We start from the raw sequence: 21,506 nt of genomic DNA, 5'->3' as shown, positions 1-21,506 counted from the left end.
CACTGTACTTCGAGTCAAGCTGAACTGGAGCGTGTGGCTTTGAATTGGAGCAAAACATGCAATTCCCTTGTTTGTTTCATCCAGTCGAACTGACTTTTCCACCCCTGACTGCAGCATCCCGCCTGCAGCAGCCATGGTAGCCAGTGCAGTGAGCTCTGCGGGAGGTCTGGAGATGAGGGAGAGACTGAGGGAGGGATAAGCTTCCCGGATGCAGTGCGGATGTGGTTTTGCTGAGCTGCCTTCTCTCTCTGTCTCTTCTTTGTTGTTGTTGCTGTTATTCAGTCGCTAAGTCATGTCCGACTGCAACCCCATGGACTGTAGCCCGCCAGGCTTTTCTGTCCGTGAAATTCTCCAGGCAAGAATACTGGAGTGGGTTCCCATTTCTTTATCCAGAGTATCTTCCAGACCCACGATCGAACCCGCATGTCCTGCACTGGCAGGCAGGTTCTTTACCGCTGAGCCACCTTTGAAGGCATGTCTCTTCTTATAAGGGCACTAGTCCCACTATGTGGCCCCACCCTCATGACCTCATATGAGCCAAATCACCTCCCAAAGGCTTTGTTTCTGAATACCATCACATTGGGGTGAAGGCTTCAACATGTGGATTTTGGGGGAAGCCAATTCAGGTCATAGCAGTGGGACTGGAATTGAGCATAGCCAATCTCTGAATCCTCCCCTATGCCCACAAATAAAAGTGTGGCAAGGTGCCCAGAGTCTCTGGGAAACAGGTTACCTGGAATTTGCCGATTCCAACGAGGACCTGATGTTTCAGTTGAAGACGACCAAAGGGCCGTGACTCTGACATGCGGAAGGAACATCATTGTGTCCTCCAGGGCTCCAGAGTTTGGAGAGGCCCAGTGGTGCGTGCTAAAGGGAGAGGGTGAGAGGGAAAATGCACCATCACCCTTGTCCCGTGGACGGATGCTGTTGAGGGAGGGCTGCCAGTGCCTGAGCCCCGGCCGTGTTCGGTGGGTGCTGAGTCAGAAGAAAGCAGAAGGAGAGGCCGGCCCATCCACAGTGGACTCAGAGGAACCCACGGACCAGTGCGGGGCTTCCTTCTCAAGCCCCTAGAGCACGGCTTCCTGTACCTCACACAACGTCCTGACTTAGGAAGGGATAGACTTTGGTGACTTGACTTTAGTGAGTGCTGGTGTAAACAAAACATCTTCCAAAGGCAACTGGAGAGTGGGGCGCCTCTGCTTGGTGAGTGACATGGCAGACGGCTGTGACAGGCATGTTCCAAGAAACCCACTCACTCATGCACGAGAGCAATGCCTGAGGTGAACCCCTAAATACAGGGGGCATGAACAGTGGCAGTGAATAAGGAAGAGAAAGATGAAGTGAGAGGGGGCGGTATGGAGGAAACACTGATGCTCATACACTCTCTCCTGTCAACACTTGTGTCTGTGTGCAGACCCTTATGATCGAAAGAAAAAGAAATTAGAAGCCCACCTTCTTTTCTGGTTGGCTTGTTTTTTTCCTACTTTCAAAATTTTTCACTGTTTTTTAAATGTTAAGATAACTTTTATGCAATTTTTAGAGGTACTTTCCATTTACAGTTATTACAAGATAGTATCACTCCAGTACTCTTGCCTGGAAAATCCCATGGACGGAGGAGCCTGGTGGACTGCAGTCCATGGGGCCGTGAAGAGTTGGACACGACTGAGCGACTTCCCTTTCACTTTTCACTTTCATTCATTGGAGAAGGAAATGGCAACCCACTCCAGTGTTCTTGCCTGGAGAATCCCAGGGACGGGGGAGCCTGGTGGGCTGCCGTCTATGGGGTCGCACAGAGTCGGACACGACTGAAGCGACTTAGCAGCAGCAGCAGCATCTATATTCCTCATGGTGAGCAATACATCCCTGAGCCTGTCTTCACCCCATATTTGCACCTCCCATTTCTCCACTTCTATATTGCACCCCCACCCAACTCCCCTGCACATAGCCACTGGTTTGTTCTGTTTCATTTTTGTTATATTCCCTAGCTTATTGTATTTTTTAGGTTCCACTGTAAGTGAGGCCATACAGTATTTGTCTTTCTCTGTCTGACTTATTTTGCGTAGCATCATGTCTTCCAAGTCCATCCATATTGCTGAAAATGAGAAAATTTTGTTCTTCTTTTCTTATTCCGTTAACCCTTTGTGAAACAGTCAAGCGTGTGCTTGGAGCAGCCTGCGGGATGCTGCTGCCTGTATTTCGTCAGTGGGCCCACAGCCAAATCCTGGGGGACTGGCGTTTGTGCGAAGGGTCAGTGGTGCAGAGCAAGCTGGCTTTGGCTTGTACCCAGTGGGTCCCAAAGAAATGCCTTTGCATCCTCGGGACCACCTATGGAGGATCCTGGCTGATTCTGTCCCCTGAGGGCAGCTCCCGCCTGGGACAAGGGGGCGGTGAGTTCCCACCTGGCGGCTCATCTGGTGGAGCCTGACTTCGTGTATCGCCACCTTGTGGCCGCGTGTCCACATTACAGCTCTATTGTGATAAAATGGTTGTGGGCGTGTTAGTAGCTCAGTCTTCTCCGCCTCTTTGCAACCCCATGAACCCCACCAGGGTCCTCTGTCCTTGGAATTCTCCAGGCAAGAATACTGGAGTGGGTAGACATTCCCTCTGCAGAGCTCTAGTGTGACACCAACCAGGAACAAACCTAGGGGAAGATAGGCCTCTGATGGAAGGTCAGTAATTTTTTCAGTCAACAAATGATAAGATCAGGGCCCAGATATGGTATAATTCATTTAACTCTCAATGCATGTTTATAGCTTCCTGGGTGGCTCAGATGGTAAAGAATCTGTCTGCCGTGCGGGAGACCTGGGTTCCATCCCTTGGTCTGGAAGATCCCTTGAAGAAGGGAATGGCAACCCACTCCAGTATTCTTGCTTGGAGAATCCCATGGACAGAGGACCCTGGCGGGCCATAGTCCATAGGATCGCAAAGAGTTGGACATGCCCGAGTGACTATCACTTTTACTTTCACTCACATGTTTACATGGATGGTAATTTAACACTCCAACTTTGTTTGGTCTCTAAGTCTTGTCCGACTCTTTGCGACCCCCTGGTCACATGGAGCCTGTAGCCTACCAGGTTCCTCTGTCCATGGAATTTCCCAGGCAAGAATACTGGAGTGGGTGACCATTTCCTCCACTGGGGGATCTTCCCAATCTAGGGATCAAACCCGAGTTGCCTGCATCTCTGGAACTGGCAGGCAGATTCTTTACGAGTAGCGCCACCTGGGAAGCCCCGTCCCAACTTTATTCATAAGGAAATACACACAGAGGTTAAGCGACTTGCTCAAGCTCACAGAGCTAATACGCAGGACCCTGGGCAGCCTGACTCCAGAGCGCCTGTGCTAATCTCTGCACCGTCCCGCCTCCTGAGCTGCCTTCAGGTCACCACAAACCTGTCAAGAGACTGGGGAGGTGTCGCTGAAGAGAACAGGGAGCCCAAGATCTGGAGAGGGAAGTCTTGGCTTGAGCATCATCTCTGCCTGCAACTGCCTGCTGCCATTCGCCAGCCCTGCAGGGCTGTTGAGAAAGTTCAAGACCACCCCTAGGGAGGGAGTGTGCAAACTGTAAAGTGCTGTACCAACTGGGAGGTGGTATTATTGACAGCAACTTTCCATTCTGTAGTCCCGTGATTGGATTGCTGGAATTATTCTAAAACCTGGGAGACTTGTGCCAACTCTGGATCACACTTGGCCCCATACATGGATGTGCCTATCTCTTCGGGAAGGAGGGACACTAACTCTGCCCACATCAGGCTACTTCATTCAGCAAACACTCAGTGCACTGAGGAGGCATGTGTCTCTTCCAGCCTCCTAGGATGCGTTTATTCTAGACCTCACACCCCGTCTGACAGCTCCTGCGGTGGTGCGCATTGGATAGATGAGACAGCTGAGGTTCAGAGGGCTTGGGTGACTGGCATTAGTCACACAGCAGGGAGAAGGCACAGTTGCATCTGAGCAGAGGCTAGCTCTTCATGTCCTGAGCCTCTGGGTACCTGGTCAGGGTGGACACTAACCCCGGAGGTGTCTTTTAAGACTCAAAGCATCTCTTGCATGGAGACTGTGAAAGGACGCACCAAGACACGGCCCTTACAGAAACACGACGGACACACCCGAACGATAAAATAGCTCTCTTTTATTCATTTTGATTTGGATCATTGGAAATATTCAACAATAAATTAAAAATAAAAAATAGAGCAGAGGCTGTGGAAAGCAGACTCTTGCCAACTTCATTCAAAAAAGCATCCAGATGAACACTCAGCTGCAAAGTATGGGAGCCAGGCAAGGAGGGGCGGACGAAGAAAGCGGACTTTAAAACACCACCAACCAACCCACCAACAGGACTGCAAAGAGGGGAATAGTGCTCGGGGAACTTTGGCTTTGACATGAACTGGGTTCAGTGCTAGCGCGAAGATGCACCACGTCCATGCTACCGGGGCCCAGTGGGGGCTCCTGACACAGACCCGGGTTAAAGCTAGTGTTTGGACCAGGATCTTGGGCGGGTGGGTGACGTCGGCAGATCAGAAGGTGAGCAACAGGGTCAAGTTCAACATAAGTACAGATCTCTGATGGGCTGGGAGGGAAACAGGAGGCTGGAGGCAGACTTGGAGGAAACGCGTTGCTTTGGGTAAGGATAGACTGTGTGATGCCACCTTGCCTGGTAGCTGTTCCTCACCCTCTTCTGTGCACAGGTGTCATGTACCCCCCCACGGCCCCCCAGGGGGGCTCAAAACACATTAGCCCAGACCCCACAAGAGGATGACCAGCCGATGGCCTGTAGCCAATGCTGCCACAAACCAGATGTCCCTGATGGACGCGGTGACAGCTCCCAGCTCTTTGGAGGGGTGAGAACAGTTGCAGGTCCTGATGGCGCATGGCTGGAGTCCCAGCCATCTCTGGCTTCCCTGGAGAAAGCACTTCCGACCACAACCATGTGAGGGAGGGCGAGCTGTTCTCAGACTTCCACTTGTTCTCTGGGTTCAGGCTGCCTTGAAGCGAACAGCTGAAGCAAACATCAGTGCTCAGCGTTCTCTGTGACTCCATTCCACCCTGGACCCAGAGGCCCAGTTTGCATCGAGGTAGGTTTGCCCTCTCCCTGGCCCTTCTGGCCACAGCTGAGCCTTCAGGTTTCCTCTGAACCTGCCCCTCACTCCCACCCACCATAGGAATCACCTGCCCACCCCTCGTTGCCTGGCTTCTCCCTTTTATGTCCTATTTCCTTAGATCTGGCTTCTCCCACTAATCCCAGCCTAGGTGATTTTCTGGACAATACCTGATGAAGCTGGGGTTTCCAAATGCATCCGCTCAAGAACTTTCCTCTCTGCCCCAGATCACTACCCTCTCGCCCTCCTTTCTTCTCCTTCCCATGGGTGAGGCCAGGGGCTGCAGGGGATGTGGCTGCAGGTGTAGACTTTGCTCCAGCACCAGAGAGCAGCTTCCTGGTTCCCCAGGGGAGCCAGAAGGCTAGGGCGTTGTTGGCATCTTTCTCTCTCATTAGCCCGGCCTGTTTAGCTTCAGGCTCAGCACTGATTGCTGCAGCAGGAATGCCTCTAATGCTTGCCCGGGGCTAGTCTCCAAGGAGCTCTGTCTGCGGAAAGGGCAGAGCCCTGGGCTGGTATGCTGGGCCCCAAGGAAAGCCTCCCCTTGTGGGTGCTTCTCACCCTCCGCTGGTGGCCAAACCCCCGTGGAAACATTCTTGTCCAGGTCTCCGCCACTCTTACCCCAGGTATGGGCCCCGCTGGTTTAAGGCGATGGTGTGTTAATCCTGGCCACAGTAGCTGGCTGGATTTGCTTAGGTGGCCGTTGGTAAGCCCAGGAGACAGACACAAAGCTGTGTCTGCCCCAGCTGTGGGAAAAATGCGAAGCTATCTCCTCCACTGGAAGAAGGGCGTGAGAAGGCAGAGGTCACGCTTGCCTCGGGCCCCCGTGGCGGCCTGAGAACGAAGCCGGGTGGTGAGAGGCTTATAGTCAGAAGCTTACACCAACTACGGTTCTCAGAGGGGCTGGGGAAGCCCACCTCTAGGTGGCCGAATAAGGACCCAATAACACCCTCTTTTAGCTCGAAATCTATTTCACAGTTGGTTCACTTGTGCAGTCACTTCCCTTCTCTGGCCTTGCTTTGCTCATCTGCAAAAGGGGACCCGAGGACTGAAAGGCATGTCAGAATGAACAGCCTGGTGGCGGAGAGACGGGGTGGAGGCCAGGCAGCAGCGACTCAGCCAACCCACACACCCAGCAGAGTTCCTCATGTCAAGGACTGCCGTGACCTCTAGCCTCAGGATTTATGCTGGGAATCACGACCTCACAGCAATTGACAAGCATTTGTCAGTCAAGAGGGCCTTCGGTTTTGGAGGATTTTAATGCTGGAACAGTTTTTTTTGTTTGCTTGCCCTTTACTTATTTATTTTTTTTAAAGACTTTCTGGATTCTGAATCTTTGAGAATCAAAGAAAAACTGGACCCTCTCCCCAGGCAAACATTTAGGGGAAGAACCAGCAGGGTGTGTGACTTCTAGGGACACTTGTAAATGACCGATACCCACTGTGGACCCTCCCCATTGGCAGAGGGAGACGTGGAGGCGGAGGGCAGGGCTTGCCAGAGGGCTGTGGGGCGCGGTGGGGTGGGACCCCTGGCCTCTGAGAGTAGCATCCTTCATCCTCCTCCAGCCCACAGTCACACCTTCTCAAGGCACCCGTGGCCCTTCAGGGAATGCCCTCGACAGCAAGAAATTTCTCTTTTTTTGATTAAATGTCAGTGCGTGCATGCTAAGTCGCTTCACTCATGTCCGACTCTTTGCAACCCTATGGACTGTAGCCTGCCAGGCCCCTCTATCCATGGAGATTCTCTGTGGAGAATCTGGAGTGGGTTGCCATTTCCTCCTCCAGGGGAATCTTCCCAACCCAGGGATCAAACCCGCATCTCTTACGGCTCCTTCATTTGCAGGCGGGTTCTTTACCACAAGCACCACCGGGGGCTGAGTCTATTCCCACCTAGCCCCAAGACAGTGCCGCTTGATTTGGAGATTCTTAGCCTGAGACTGAATCTAAGCCCACAGTGAGGAAGACGAAAGTGGGGCTGGAAAAGAAGGAGATACATAGCATCCGGCAAACCTACCAACACGACACCCCAGGGTCTGCCCACCAGCAAGCCCTCAAGCCCTAAACACCCCAGTACCCCACGTCTGAAGATTTCTACAAAACTGGCTCTGAGCGCCCACACCTCAGTTGCCTGCCGAAGCGAGCGTAACCGAGTCACAAAGTGCAGACGATGTCAGTTGAATTTAAAAGACAAAACAATAAATAATCAGGAAGGCGGAAGAGGAAGAAAGAGCAGCTGGGACATGAAGGATGAGGTATGACTTCTCCCCTCTGATGGTCGCGTTTCTAGGATGTTCTCACACAGGTGGCCAGGGGGGATCTGACCCTGGGGGCAACTGCTGGTTGATGCCCCCTCTCCGCCACAAAGCTCTGGAAGGTTACGGGCACCAAATCCAATAGTCTGTGAAAACAAGAATGTATGATCCATGGCTGACGGGCCTCTGGATGGAACCTAGTTCCAACTGAGCATTCTTGCAGCTCAGACACTGGCTCCGGAAACTAGAACACTCTCCCCAGCTACAGACCCAGGGGAGTGCGCTGCTGGGGTCTCCTTCCCTAAGCTGGGGTTTTTGCCACATTTCAGTCAATGCATGTGTTTCTCCCCCCAGTACCAAGGCACATGGAAGCACGTAGACCTGTGCTCAGCCGTCATGATAACCACAGAGATCAATTACTCGAGGAAACATCAGCTTGGGAAAAAGACATCTCCTGGGCATTTAGAGTCTCTGAAAACCTTCAGGGCGGGGACCCCTCCTGGACACAGTTCAGTGATCTTTGGGCAGAAAGGGGAGGTGGGGTGGCTCTCCTGGAGGTCATCTTCACCCAGAAACTTCCCAGCGAGAATCAGAGTGTTGGCCCCAGACCCCTCGGCAGCGTAGTCTCTGTGCTTCCCCCTGGGAGACCATCCTCTCCTCTAGAACATGGGACTCCTTGGATGGGGCCTCTCCAGAGTCTTCCCACCTCCCCCAGCCCAGAACAGCAGCCGGGGGGCGGGGGGGGTTCTCCCCTCCCGAGACTGGTTCTGAGACTTGCTCTGCAGCCCTGGCAGGGGTCGGCAACCTTGCTGAGTAGATGCTGCCAAATGTTGGGGTGCAAGAGGCTGCAAGGGGCACCTGGGCACACCCCTGAGGCTGGCCCTTGAAGTTCCTAGAGAAGAACAGCTCCGGTGAGAAGCTGGGGCTGGATGCGAAGTCGCACGTGGCGCATCTGTCCTCAGCCCTTCGCAGCGTCATCTTCCCTTGAAGATCCGGATTTTGTTGATGGATGCCAAGGTGGCCGTCACGTTGGACTCGAAGTCCCCATCGTGTACCCCAGTCTTCCGAAAAGCCCCTGCTGATGGGTTGTTCTCCCAGTAGTGGTGCCAGTTCCCTTTGCTGTCTGCCCCGAAGCCATACAAGTCCACCTGCCAGAGGCAAAGCACAGGCGAGAGCCGGTCAATGGGGGAAACAGCCTCCAAGAGCCGGGAACTCCCGGGAGCTCAAGGTGGCAAAGGCAAGTTAAGTGAAAGTCAAGTCCAAGGCCAGAAGGCATCAAAATGGAAGCCTATTGCTTGTCTGTGCCTGCTGGGTCCACCTCCAGGGAGGTACAACCTCTTTTCCAAGGATTGAAGAGCAGAACTTCAAAGTCCAGCAGTCCACCCCAGGCCCCAGTTCTGCCTCCTGCTGGTATAACCTGTGAATGCCAAACCACTTCTTTGAGCCTCACTTTCCGCATCTGGGAAATGGAGCCAAGAGTGACGACCGTGGAGAGGTGGGTGTGATCCACCAAGAAAAGGTACTGATCCTTTTCTTCCCCTAGGCTAATACTCACCTGGTCCAGGGGTCCTCACTCTCTGGTGGGTGGGTGGGGGGTAGGCTTCTTACATGCGACAAGCATTTACTGAGCCTTTATTTTGTGTCAACTGTGCATTAAACCCGTCAGAGTTCAGGGGGATGCTGGAGAAATTAGGGATGAGGGAGTTAGGTCTCAGTCCTCGGAGCTGCTGCTGCTGCTTTTTTTAAATCAATATATAATCTCATCTTTATCAACATGCCCTTGCCAGGATGATACTGTTTTAGAGGAAAAAAAAATTGTCTACTTAGACAAAAATATATATTTTTGGTTATATGATTCCAGGATGTTTTCTCTTTCTCTAGCTTCTATGATCATATCACCATTTAATAAATTTAAACTAGGGTAAAATACAAAATATATGAGAAAATTTTACTTGTACATTATGCAATGTAAATCCTAACTTTTCTTCCCTCAAAACTCTCCATAAAAGTATTTTTAATTAATGTGCTTCTTGGAGAAACAAGTGTTAACACAAAATAATATATTTCATGATCAAATAAGGTAGGAAGTTTAATAGATGGTTATTTTTTTGCTTTTGTTCTTTTCAAAGATCAGCAAACTTATCCTGTAAAGGGTCAAATATTAAGTACTTTTTCATATCCTATCTTTTAGAAACAAATCACAGTCCTGCCCATATTCTTGAGGAGGTGATGACAAAAAGGTGTAACAGTCCCCTTGAGCTGCTAACTTATGATAGCCACCAACTGAGCCCTCAAGAGGGGCTGACGCCAGGGCTTCCCCACCGGCCCCTCCCGTGCTTCCCCGCACCGAGGAGGGCGAGGCAACCGGAGCGGCAGAGAGCTTGTCCGACAAGGTGACCTTCGAACTGGGTCTTGGAAAATGAGTAGAAGATGACCAGGAAGGGTCTGGCATGCTAATTCGCTTCAGTCACGTCCAACTCTTTGTGATCCTACGGATCCTAGCCCACCAGGCTTGTCTGTCCATAGGACTGTCCAGGCAAGAATCCTGGAGTGAGTTGCCATGCCCTCCTCCAGGGATCCCAACCCAGGGATCGAACCCGTGTCTCTTACCTCTCCTTCACTGGCAGGTGGGTTCTTTTGCACTAGCACCACCTGGGCAGCCCAAGGGACTGGGGGAGAGGCTTTCAGGGAGAGGAACAGCCATGTGGGATGCAGCGTGGCAGACAGATTCCAGGGGTGGGGGCCCGCCAGACCAGGAGACAGCTCTGTGCTGACTGCAGACTTTTCAGGAAACGCCAACATGGCCCCGGCCACCCCAGGGCAGGAGGGAGGGGCACTCCTGAGGCAGAAGCCCATGGGCTCTGCGGCCAGCAGACAGGAGGTGGGGGCTGCAGGGGGAGTCGAGAGGCAGATATGGTTTCTGGCAGGGACCCCGGGTTTCTGTGAAGGATGGGGGCGCTGGTGGCAGACCACAGCTCCTACCTGCGATTTCCAGCTCCGAGCTGTGGAAGGGCAAGGACGGACTGCAGGCGACAAAAAGGGACACTGGAGGGTCCTGCCTGAACCCAGGCCAGGGAGGAAGTTGGGGGGGACTGTGGTCCCCTCCTGTTTCACTGCCCACAGGCAGTGAGCACCCCAGATTGCCGACAGAAACATGGGCACAGCCTGGCAGACGGTGAGGCAAGCCCATGATGGGGAAAGGCTGCTGCTGCTCCTGCTAAGTCGCGTCAGTTGTGTCCGACTCCGTGCTACCCCATAGACGGCATCCCACCAGGCTCCCCTGTCCCTGGGATTTTCCAGGCAAGAACACTGGAGTGGGTTGCCATTGCCTTCTCCGGATGGGGAAAGGCATGCCTGGCAAAATCACTGGTTCTCAGTCTTGGTGAGCAGAGGAACTCCTGGGTGCTGGGGGAACCCTTGGGTCCCTGGTCCCCAGCCAGCAGTTCCAGTGGAAGTGGGCTGGGCTGTGGCCTGGGGGCTAGAATTTAGCTGCACAGATGACTCTAATGAACAAACGAGATGGAAACTGAACCCCAGACAGCTCCGCCATTACAATCTGCTCCCTAATTCGGCCCCCAGGTCTGAGCTACCTGCTGGGCCTGGCCCTGCCCGGGGCAGCTCCCTCACCAAGAGAACACGGCTCCTTCCTGGAAGGTCCAATGGAGGAGACTGCAAGCCCCACCGTGGAGACAGGACCTGAGCTCCCAGAAGAGGCCTGGGGGTGGGGATGGAGGTCCTGACCGCAGGCGCTCTCGCGGCCCCCTGGGGAACATGAGGCAGCAGGGGATGGGGTGCGTCTTACCTCATCACAGACGTGCAGTGAGAAAATAACCGACAGGATGCCGGTGGACGGGTACCGCCCGTGGCCCTGCAGCCAGCTGTCGAAGACGTACTTGATGAAGGCCGGGTGGTAAATCAGGATCTGCGGAGGGAAGGATGCGGCCCAGGGTGAGGGGCTGGGGGAGGACCCCAGGCACGCGTCAGGTGCTGCACGCTGCTGCGTCCATGGGGGACAGCAGTGCCCGGAGCTCATATCCCTACACGGGGGGTTGGGAGGGGTATGATCTAGTGGACAATATGGACCCTAACCTAAATCATGAAAGGCTGGGCTGGATGAAGCACAAGCCTGCATCAAGATTGCAGGGGAAAATATCAATAACCTCAGATATGAAGAAGACACCACCCTTATGGAAGAAAGTGAAGAAGAACTAAAGAGCCTCTTGATGGAGGTGAAAGAGGAGAGTGAAAAAGCTGGCTTAAAACTCAACATTCAAAAAACCAAGATCATGGCATCCGGTCCCATCATTTCATGGCAAAAAGATGGGGAAACAATGGAAACAATGACAGACTTTATTTTTGAGGGGTTCCAAAGTCACTGCAGATGGTGACTGCAGGCATGAAATTAAAAGACACTTGCTCCTTGGAAGAAAAGCTATGACAAACCTAGACCACATTTTATTTTTTTTTTTATTTTTTTTTTTTTAGACCACATTTTATAAAACAGAGACATTACATTGCCAACAAAGGTCCGTATAGTCAAAGCTATGTTTTTTCCATCAGTCACGTACAGATGTAAGAGTTGAACCATAAAGAAAGCTGAGAGCTGAAGAATTGATGCTTTTGAACTCAAACTGTGTTGGAGAAGACTCTTGAGAGTCCGTTGGACTGCAAAGAGATCAAACCAGTCCATCCTAGAGGACATCAGTCCTGAATATTCATTGGAAGGAATGATACTGAAGCTGAAGCTCTAATACTTTGGCCACCTGATGCAAAGACCTGACTCACTGGAAAAGACCCTGATGCTGGGAAAGACTGAAGGCAGGAGGAGAAGGGGATGACAGAAGATGAGATGGTTGGATGGCATCACCAACTCAATAGACATGAGTCTGAGCAAGCTCGGGGAGTTGGTGATGGACAGGGAAGCCTGGAGTGCTACAGTCCATGGGGGTCTCAGAGTCAGACACGACTGAGCGACTGAGCTGAACTGAAGCTAAATCACGGATGCACAGAGGATGCTGGAATAGAGGGTGAGACCACAGACAGAAAGAAAGCAGAGAAAGGTGAGGAAGGAAGGGGTGAGAAGGTGGCATCTGAACAAAGTCAAGGAGGCCAGGAGCAGGACATGAGGCTGCAGGAGAAGGTTCCAAGGGAGCAGCATGGGCTGGGGACAAGGACACTCCTGGCACCCTGCAGGAAGACACCAAGCCACCCGTCCGGCCTGACATGGGCCTGAATGACCTTCAGCCCCTAAAATGACCTCACATGCCAGCTGTCCCTCTCCTAGTGTCATAGGTGGGGAAATCGAGGCTCAGAGACACTAAGTAACATGCTCAACGTCACACAGCCACCCCCGGGGGGACAGCGGCACACAGCATCAGTGAACAAGCTGTGTGTCTCTGGGCAAGTTGCCTGGCCTCTCTGAACCTGATCTCTTCATCTCCACGCAACACTTCATTTCCACCATCCCTCTGCCCTTTGCCCACGTCTTACCCAACCCCACACCAGGGCCTACTGGGGAACATAGCAATACAGAGAGACAGGAGGTGAGGACTGGCTTTGAGATGCTCACACCATAGGGGCAGTGGCTCTCAAACAGTGTCAGCATCCTTGGGGGGCTTGTAAAAACCCAGAGCTTCTGATTCAGCGGATCTGGGGCAGCCCGAGGATCTGCACTGGTGACAAGGGGCTGGTCCAGGGTCCAGGTTTAGGGAAACTTTCCAGGGCTCGTCTCTCCACTCTGTAAGTGGGGGCCCACCCACTGCCACCAACCCTGGGGGCCCAGGGGCTCTCTGCAGCCAGATGCAGGCAGAGTCGGGAGATGGCTCTCTCTGTCATCAGGCGGAGGTTTGAAAGCGAGGCTGAGCTAGAGGGCAAGGCACCTGTGCCTTGACTCACCTTATTCTTTTTCACTTTGATCTTGGCGGGGACAGGAACATAGGTACTGCAGGAGGAAAAGGCAGGTGGTTAGCATAGGGGGAGGGTCGGCTGTCTGGGCATCGGCTGGGGAGGAGAGGGCTGGAGACGCAGGTAGACCACGGGGAGAGTCAGGAGGGCCACGGGGAGAGTCAGGCGGGCCACCGGGAGAGGCAGGCGGACCACCGGGAGAAGCACTCTTTCACCAAGGGGCTCCACCTCCTGCAGTAGCCCATTATGGACACCAGAGGGCGATGGTGGCTAACTTGAGGCCCTTCTGCGGAGGCCAAGCTGAGCCCTAGCTGATACAGCCCCTCCTCTGTCCAAGCCTGCTTCCCTCACTGCCCTGCACCCTGAATCCCTTGGGTTTCCTAACCAGGCCTCAGACAAGGAGGCTCTCAGCCATCTCGGCACTAAGCCCCTTTTCTTTCAGGCAGGAATGGGACCGGGTGAGAGCCTGGCTCTGTGTAGAGGCCAACCCTCCAGGTCTCCCTGGAGGACAGAGGTCAAGAGAAGGACTAGCGTGAGCTCAGTGAGACGCTTGCCAAGCGGCCGGAACAAATCAGATGTGAACTAACTTGCCGATGCTCCAGGCAGGACCGGTGACTCACACCAGAGCCTACATGCTCCTCACCCAGTCTCCCTAGCCGGCCCCCCAGCCCAGCTGGGGCCGCTTTGACAATGTGAGAGGCGGGTGCTGTCATAATTGGGGAGCAGCACAGAGATGAGAAAGTTCAGCAGGGTCCACCTCCTGGGGGACTTGCAGGGCGTTTGGGGAAGCAAGGGCAACCCACTCCAGTCTTCTTGCCTGGAGAATCCCCTGGACAGAGGAGCCTGGCGGGTTACAGACCATGAGGTCACCAAGAGTTGGACACGACTGAGCAACTAACATTTTCACTTTTCACTTTGGGGAAGCAAACCCACGAGGTCTATTGTGTTGTGGCGTGGGGAGTCATGAGCAGGAGGAAGGCCAGAGCTCGGGGAGCATTGGGGTGATGGGAGGAGGGGTACCAGGAAGAGCCAGAGGCAGCCTGGGGGCAGGGCTCTGCTGTCTAGAATGAGGCTGTCTGGGGAGGCGAGGTGCGCCTGCAGGACAGCATGAGTGTGGCTGTAGCGGGTGGAGCCCCCACCACGGCAGGGGGCTCAGAGGCCCTCACTCAGCAAGGAGGAGCAGTGACCCCCCCCCGGCAGTGACCCCCCCGCCGTGCAGACGCCTCAAGGGGACTTACTGGGAGATGGTGCCCGTGGTGGTGGCGCTGATTACCCACTCCAGATCGACAGTCTTGAAGGGGACCAGGACCATGCTGACGTTCTCTGCCAGCTCCCTGAAGCTCTCGGGGTACACGAGGTGGTGGGTGGTCTTCCTCCCGACGTCGGCCTCAAACCCTGCAGTGGGGGCCTTGTTCATCCTGGGAGGGGGAGGGAGAGACGACAGGCATCATGTCAGCATCAAAGCTGACTTGGAGGGTCAGCTTTAGCTCAGAGAGGCTGTGCTGTGTCCCAACTTCCTCATCTGTAAAATGGGCACAGGGAGGGCATAGGTCAGATGCTTTAGCTACTTTTTTCTCATGTATGATCTCAAGTGAGCCTAACCATCTCCACTACCAACAGCTGACTCTGTCCCGCTGCAGTGATGTACCTCATTGACCTTTAACGATAACTGGTATATGTATTTCATGGTCCTACTTTTACGGCCAAACTAATCTGAGCATAAAGAATTTATCCCAGAACACAAGAGCTACCCAGTGGCGGCCTTGAACTCAGGGCCTGTCAATCCTAAATCTGACTCTTTCCCCCTCACCATAGACATTCCCACTGGACACCAGTACACTGAGGCCCCCTGAGGCCAGGTGAGTGGTCTAAAGACATAAAGTCAGAGTCCACAGACATGGGGGACAGTTCTAGAAGGGGTCTGAGGATGGCTGCCTGAGTTTCTCACGCTGGGCACTGGTGCCCCGGGTCTGGTGCCTGGTGTTGGGGTGAAGAGAAACCCAGGAGAGAGGTTGGCATCTTCCTGGAACATTCATTTTACTTGGAGACAGGGAAACCTATTTTTGCATTAGAAGTATAGGTTATATTATGGCCTAGATGGCCAAGCAGGGACGGACTGCAAAGATGAAACAAGAATCTCGTTAGTCTAGTCCTCCAGCCAGGCCGCTCCAGGCCAAGTTCCTGCCCACTGGGTGTGTCTCTCTGGTTTCAGAGAGGCCTTGCTGATTCATCCCCATCCTGCAACGCACATGGGGAAACTGAGGCCCTGGGGAAGTCTGGGCTCCCTGACTGGAGTCCTGACCTCCTGACCCTGAGCCATGATGCCCGCTGCAACTCCAGGGGCCCAGGTAGGGGCAGCGGGGTGGGCCAGGGGGCGAGGGGCTGCACTCACCTGAGCACAAAGTCGTGACTGTCTATCTGAGGCCCGTACCAGGACTCCCTCAGGTTGCCCGAGTTGCCCACGACGGCGCAGCGCCGGCAGCCCACCGAGCCCTTCTCCAGCAGGGGGTCCACGTCCCCGGGCACCACCTGGAACAGCTCCTTGATGGTGTCATTCAGGTTATTAGGCTGCTTCTCCCGCTGGAGCTTCTGTGGGCAGAGGATGCGGGACGCAAGTCAGCCGGGCTGGACCCCGAGCTCCTCGGAGCTGGTGACCTGGCTCCTCCAGAGGCACCTGGAGACAGAGCTCCACCTCCCCCACAGGAGCCACTCGGGGAGACGGGCAGGCCAGAGACCATTCATTCAGTCTACAAATGCTTCCTGAGCACCTGCTATGCTTGGTGGGTAAAGAATCCCCCTGCAATGCAGGAGACCTAGGTTCAATCCCTGGGTCGGGAAGATCCCCTGGAGAAGGGCATGGCAACCCACTCCAGCAGTCTTGCCTGGAGAATCCCAAGGACAGAGGCTACAGTCCATAGTCACAAAGAGCGGACACGACTGAGCGACTGACACTTTCACTGTCATGAACGTGGTGCAGCTCCGGCCTCTTGAGACTGGGTGGGATGAGTGAGGCACATGGAAGAAAGGTCAGGCCACCCTTCGCGCCTGCCTCCCCTGCCTCGGCTCTGCTCCCCATCCTACCGCTCGGCAGCCTCAGCCCAGGACCACTGGGGTCTGTCCAGACCTAAGAATCAGTGCTTCGCCGGATGCATCAAGGAGCCACTGTCTGGTTAACAAATTATTTTCATGTCCACACCCAAGGTCAACTACCCTGGGAACTCCCTGACCCCCAGGCACGGGCAAACACTGGGTTTATCCTGAGGGTGGGCAAACACTGGGTTTATCCTGAGGGTGACCAGCCACCTGGTTGGCCCAGAGTTAAGGAGTTTCCCTGACTTTTACTAACCTGCCTGCCAATGCAGGATACACGGGTTAGATCCCTCACGCAGGAAGATCCCCTGCAGGAGGAAATGGCAGCCCACTCCAGCCTTCTTGCCGGGAGAATCCCAGGGACAGAGGAGCCTGGCGGGCTACAGTCCACAGGGTTAGACACAACTGAGCACCAGCAGTGGGGGCGGGACTTTCAGGGACGAAAGTGGGGCGAGTGGGTGGCCGTAGCGAGGCCCCCTCTGACCACCCACATCCGCCCACTGCACGGTGACCACATGCTGACAGAGACCACTCCCCCACTCAGAGTGGTACCTGCAGCGATCTCCTAAGAAGCATCGCAATTCAGCACAAGGAAGGAGGATCTGCGTCCGCTGAGCACGTGTCCTGAATCCAAAGGGGAACTTGAAGCCAGGCTTTTATAAGCCCACCTTAACGTCTCTCCCCCAACACCACCCCTGTCTCAGAGCCCTGGAACCTCCACCTAGGGAAAGCCCAGTCCCTGGGGCTGGGTTGGGGGAGGTGGCTGTGGGGTGAGTCCCACCTGTCTCACCAGCCTCAAAGACAGGGGAAGGGTTGCTGGAGAGAAGGGTGAGGTTAGCTGTGGCTCTGGCCACTGTCTAAGAAATCAGGGACCGGGGATTGTGTGGGGAGGTCCCCGGGCACCTGGTCACCACCTGGGACGGGAGGAGCCAGCATCCACAACAGGAGGCACAGCGGGAGACCCAGATGGTGCCGTGGGTAAGGCCACCTAGCATCTCCTCTAGCCTAAGACACGGCACATGCGTGGGGAGCCGTGGGCAATGACGTCGGGACCACGGGCACTCACCTACTGTAAACATCACACAGGATGGTAATCGTGAAAAGAAAAAGGGAAACTAACAAATGCTGGTGAGGACCTGGAGGATCCAGAGCCCTCGTGCCTTGCTGGGGGGAACACAAAATAGTGCAGCCACGGTGGCAAACCGCTTGGCAGTTTCTCAGCGATTCCATCGCTAAGTATTAAAAAGAACTGATCAGGGACCTCCCTGGTGATTCAGTGGTAAGGACTCGGCGCTTGCACTGCCAAGGGTCCAGGTTCAATCCCTGGTCAGGGAATTTAAGGTCCCACAAGCCGCGACCAAGAAAAGGAGAAAGAAACCTGAAATCGGGGTCCTGAACAAGGTCACCTGTGTTCAGAGCGGCATTGCTCACAATAGACAGAAGGTGGAGACAACCCCAGGGTCCCCTGGCACACGGATGAATAAACGAAGTGCAGAGCATCCATGCAATGGGACATCACTCAGTCATTAAGAAAGAAAGAAAAGGGACGTTTCGATGTCCAGTACCAAAGGGTGAATTCTAAAGCACACATGCTAAGTGTTATTTCACTGACTTACTTGCCAGACACAGGAGGACATGTTTGTATGATTCCACTTACAGGAGATACTAAGTCACCAGATTCATCAAGACAGAAAGTAGAATGGTGGTTGCCTGGGGGATGAGAGGGATGGTATGGGGTGTCGCTGGGATGATGAAAGTGCCAGGTATGGGTAGTGGTGATGGTTACCCAACATCATGAATGCATTTACTGTCACTGAATTGCACACTTATAAAGAGTTAGGATGATAAACACTGTGTGTACGTGGTGATGGTTTAGTCACTCAGTCGTGTCCGACTCTTTGTGATCCCACGGACAGTAGCCCACCAGGCGCCTCTGTCCATGGGATTCTCCAGGCAAGAATACTGGAGTGGGTTGCCATGCCCTCTTCCAGGGCATCTTCCCAACCCAAGGATCAAAGCCAAGTCTCTTGAGTCTCCTCCATTGGCAGGTGGATTCTTTACCACTGCTCATCTGGGGAGCCCATGTGATGTCTATTCTATCCCAAGACAAAAAGCACATCCAGATTAAACACTTGCTCCTATAGGACCTCCTGGGGCAGCTCCAGGCTCCTGAATACATGGTCACCTGGGGATCTCGCTAACATGCAAGATCTGGGCGCCAGATTCGGCACTTTTTACAGACTCTCAGGTGACGCTGCTGCTGGTAAAGTGGGGACCACGCTCTGACAACCCCTGGGATTGAAGACCACAGCCAAGCTCCCCATCAGGAACCCACCCAGGAAGGGCCCGGACATCATGAGGATGCACCCAAGACCAGAGAGAGTCCTCGGGGAGCATGACGCTGCATGCTGGGTTAAGGAGCCACGTGGCATTCTTCAATCCAGCGCTTAGCAGTAGTTAGTTACTAAGCGCCTCCTACATGACACACATGCCTGCTTTGTCTCAAGGGACCCAGAGTTTGAAGGCTCAGAGCTGGCAGGATACCCGTGTTGGGAGGACAGCCTTTCGTTGTCCCATTCGCCTATTAGCGACTCACTCCTTGATTCATTTTAAAAAGCTGTTGCTCAGTCACTCAGTCGTGTCCAACTGTTTGTGACCCCAAGGACTGCAGCATGCCAGGCTTCCCTGTCCTTCACCATCTCCCAGAGCCTGCTCAAACTCATATCTATGAAGTCAGTGACGCCATCCAACCATCTCATCCTCTATTGCCCCCTTCTCCTCCTGCCCTCAATCTTTCCCAGCATCAGGGTCTTTTTCAATGAGTTGGCTCTTCTCATCAGATGGCCAAAGTATTGGAGTTTCAGCATCGGTCCTTCCAAGGAATGATCAGGGTTGATTTCCTTTAGGATTGACTGCTTTTAAAGAGTAAGTTTATTTTAAAAGGCAATCTCATATCTCTGCCACACGTGAAAGCCAAGAGTTACTTGGCAGAAGTAAAAAAGTAATTATCCAATATGATGAAAACAAAATCACCTTATTCACTTCCAGCTCCATCCTGTTGCTTGCCCAGGCAAGCCGCCCTGTCTTCACTATTAATAGAACTGAGACGGGCAGGTGTTAAAAGGCTGCATCACGAAACAAGGAGGCACATGTAACCCTTGCAACTTCAAAGATGGAAAGAGAATTAAAGCAGGGATGACTTCCTCCAACCCATGCCTGACGCGATGCTCTTAAAGGCCCTGCCCCCGTATCACCAGGAATCACGCCCCGGGCCCCAGCTCACACTCCAGGAATCTTGGCTCTGTTCCCGACCTTCATGGGCAGGAGAGAAAACTGAGGTCCAGAGATGGAAAGATCCAGGCCAGTGGGGGAGGGCAGAGCAGGTAGAACCGGGGGCAGCAGGGAGTCTAGCTGTGTTTCTGGGGATGAGCACCCTAAAGCGTTCCCTCACTGGCTTGGGGAGCTGAGGCCGGTCACACCCTGCTGCGTCCGTCCTCCCTGGGAAAGGACCTCCTGATTTCTCTGTCTTCTGTAAATGACAATGCAAAGTCCCAGAGGGCTGCTGACAAGCACACAGGAGAGAGTGGGGCAGAGGTTCAAAGTCGCCTCCTCCCCTTCTCCTGACTAGTTTCCAAGGACTGTAGTGTATTTCCCTGTCTACAGTCAGGGCTCAACCAGTGCCTGCCCTTTGCTGGTAGGGCTTGTGTCTTAGGGCAGAGCCTGGAGGCAGAAGCTGAGACAGCCAGCACGACCTTGATATGAAGGACGTGGGGGATTTTGTGATCCCCAAGGCACCTGGGCTGTCAGCTTCCAGCCCCTAAAGCCTCCATCCCTGGTCCGGCCTCCCTGCTCTCTCTCCCATGTGGGTCTGGAGAGGCTGCAGTGGGCAAGAAGGCAGAAAACAACGGTGCCTGGGGGCAGACGGCACAGCCCCAGGCCTGGCTTTGTACTGACGGCCGGGTGACCTCAGTCAAGTCCTTCACCTCGACCTGGAGACAGAAGAAGAGGGAGCAGACCAGAGGGGAGGAGCGGTCTAGGCCCAGCCCCTCTGACTGATGCATCCAACACCTTCCGTGGCCTTCTGCCAGCCCCCCAGCCTGCAGGGCATTGCCTGCCAGGCTCTGTGTTCAGCGTCCTAGATCTGGATTTGTCCTGGATGCCTGGGGGCCTTTAGGCAGTGCTGTGGTGCCGCCTGGGAGCTCTCAGGATGGTTTTGATTTCAGTATTCTGTGTCTCTGCCTGGAGGGACAGAAGTGCTTGTCAGATGTGGTGTCCCGATTCTTTATTCAAAACATGTGGTCTGTGTTTTGTCAAGGAGCCCAGAAGCTCGAAAGGGCTGCTCCTTTCTGTTGATTTCTATTGGTGAGGCCCCTTCTTGCTTCCCCTCTTCCCCTGCAAAGTTCCCTACCAAGTGGCCACCAGAGGCTAAACTCCAGCAAAGAACGACTGCAGACAAGCCCTGGGGTAGGGATTTAAAAAAACGGGTAAAATGTTAAACAGCCGTGTGAGAAAATATTCAGCCTTCATACCTGCTGAAAAAAATGCGAATTCATTACCCCTTTCCCATTAAAGCAGCACAAATAACTAAAAATGTTAAAACCTAATGTTTGCAGTGTTGTAGAGAAACGTAGTGAGGAGACTATTATGACTTCAATCTGAAACTCAGCAAGATGAAGTTCCTCAGAATCATTCTTGATATAATATAGGAAATTAAGAGCAAAAGCCAGGGACCCTGGGTGCCTACCACCCATCACTCAGGCTTGTGACTGTCCATTTTCCCTTCTCTCCCACCATCCCTAGAAAGGGAAAGCTCTTTTTTCCATCTAAATATATTGACATCTACTAGATGCTCAATACATTTTGAATGACTGAGTACTTTTCACTCTCCTTCAATCCATTTTGCATTTGACAATCAGAGTGACTTTTCAGACAACTAGGTCAGACCATGGACCTCTCCTGATTAAAACTCTTGAAGTTTTCTGCTGCACTTAGACACAAATGCCACACTCTTCGCTTTGGGTCTTGCCTGCTCCCAGACCTCCTCTAGATGCAGCAACCCCCGCTCACGGCCACACAGAGCTCCTCTACTCACCTCCCCCCGCCCCCCAAGACACCAAGCTGATGCAGCCCCAGGGCTCTTGCACCTGCTCTCTCTGTGACCTACTGCA

The 21,506-nt window shown here is 53.6% G+C and overlaps 1 protein-coding gene across 2 annotated transcripts in view; it reads right to left on the bottom strand.

The window, feature by feature from the left end:
• Window positions 1–6,366: 6,366 nt before the first annotated feature.
• ST3GAL1 (ST3 beta-galactoside alpha-2,3-sialyltransferase 1) overlaps window positions 6,367–21,506 on the bottom strand; it is an 87,332-nt gene continuing 72,192 nt past the window's right edge. For both annotated transcript variants that reach the window (XM_040262085.1, XM_040262086.1), the window contains 5 exons: window positions 15,641–15,837; window positions 14,487–14,666; window positions 13,240–13,285; window positions 11,147–11,266; window positions 6,367–8,492 (listed from right to left, as the gene is read on the bottom strand). In XM_040262085.1, the coding sequence (XP_040118019.1) occupies window positions 8,319–8,492; window positions 11,147–11,266; window positions 13,240–13,285; window positions 14,487–14,666; window positions 15,641–15,837 (717 nt within the window). In that variant the 3' untranslated portion in view covers window positions 6,367–8,318. The remainder of the gene's footprint in view (window positions 8,493–11,146; window positions 11,267–13,239; window positions 13,286–14,486; window positions 14,667–15,640; window positions 15,838–21,506) is intronic.

The sequence above is a fragment of the Oryx dammah genome, unplaced genomic scaffold (genome assembly GCF_014754425.2).
Source record: "Oryx dammah isolate SB20612 unplaced genomic scaffold, SCBI_Odam_1.1 HiC_scaffold_19, whole genome shotgun sequence".
Taxonomy (NCBI): domain Eukaryota; kingdom Metazoa; phylum Chordata; class Mammalia; order Artiodactyla; family Bovidae; genus Oryx; species Oryx dammah.
The sequence above is the reverse complement of the archived record's forward strand: the minus strand, read 5'-3'. Positions and strand labels throughout refer to the sequence as shown.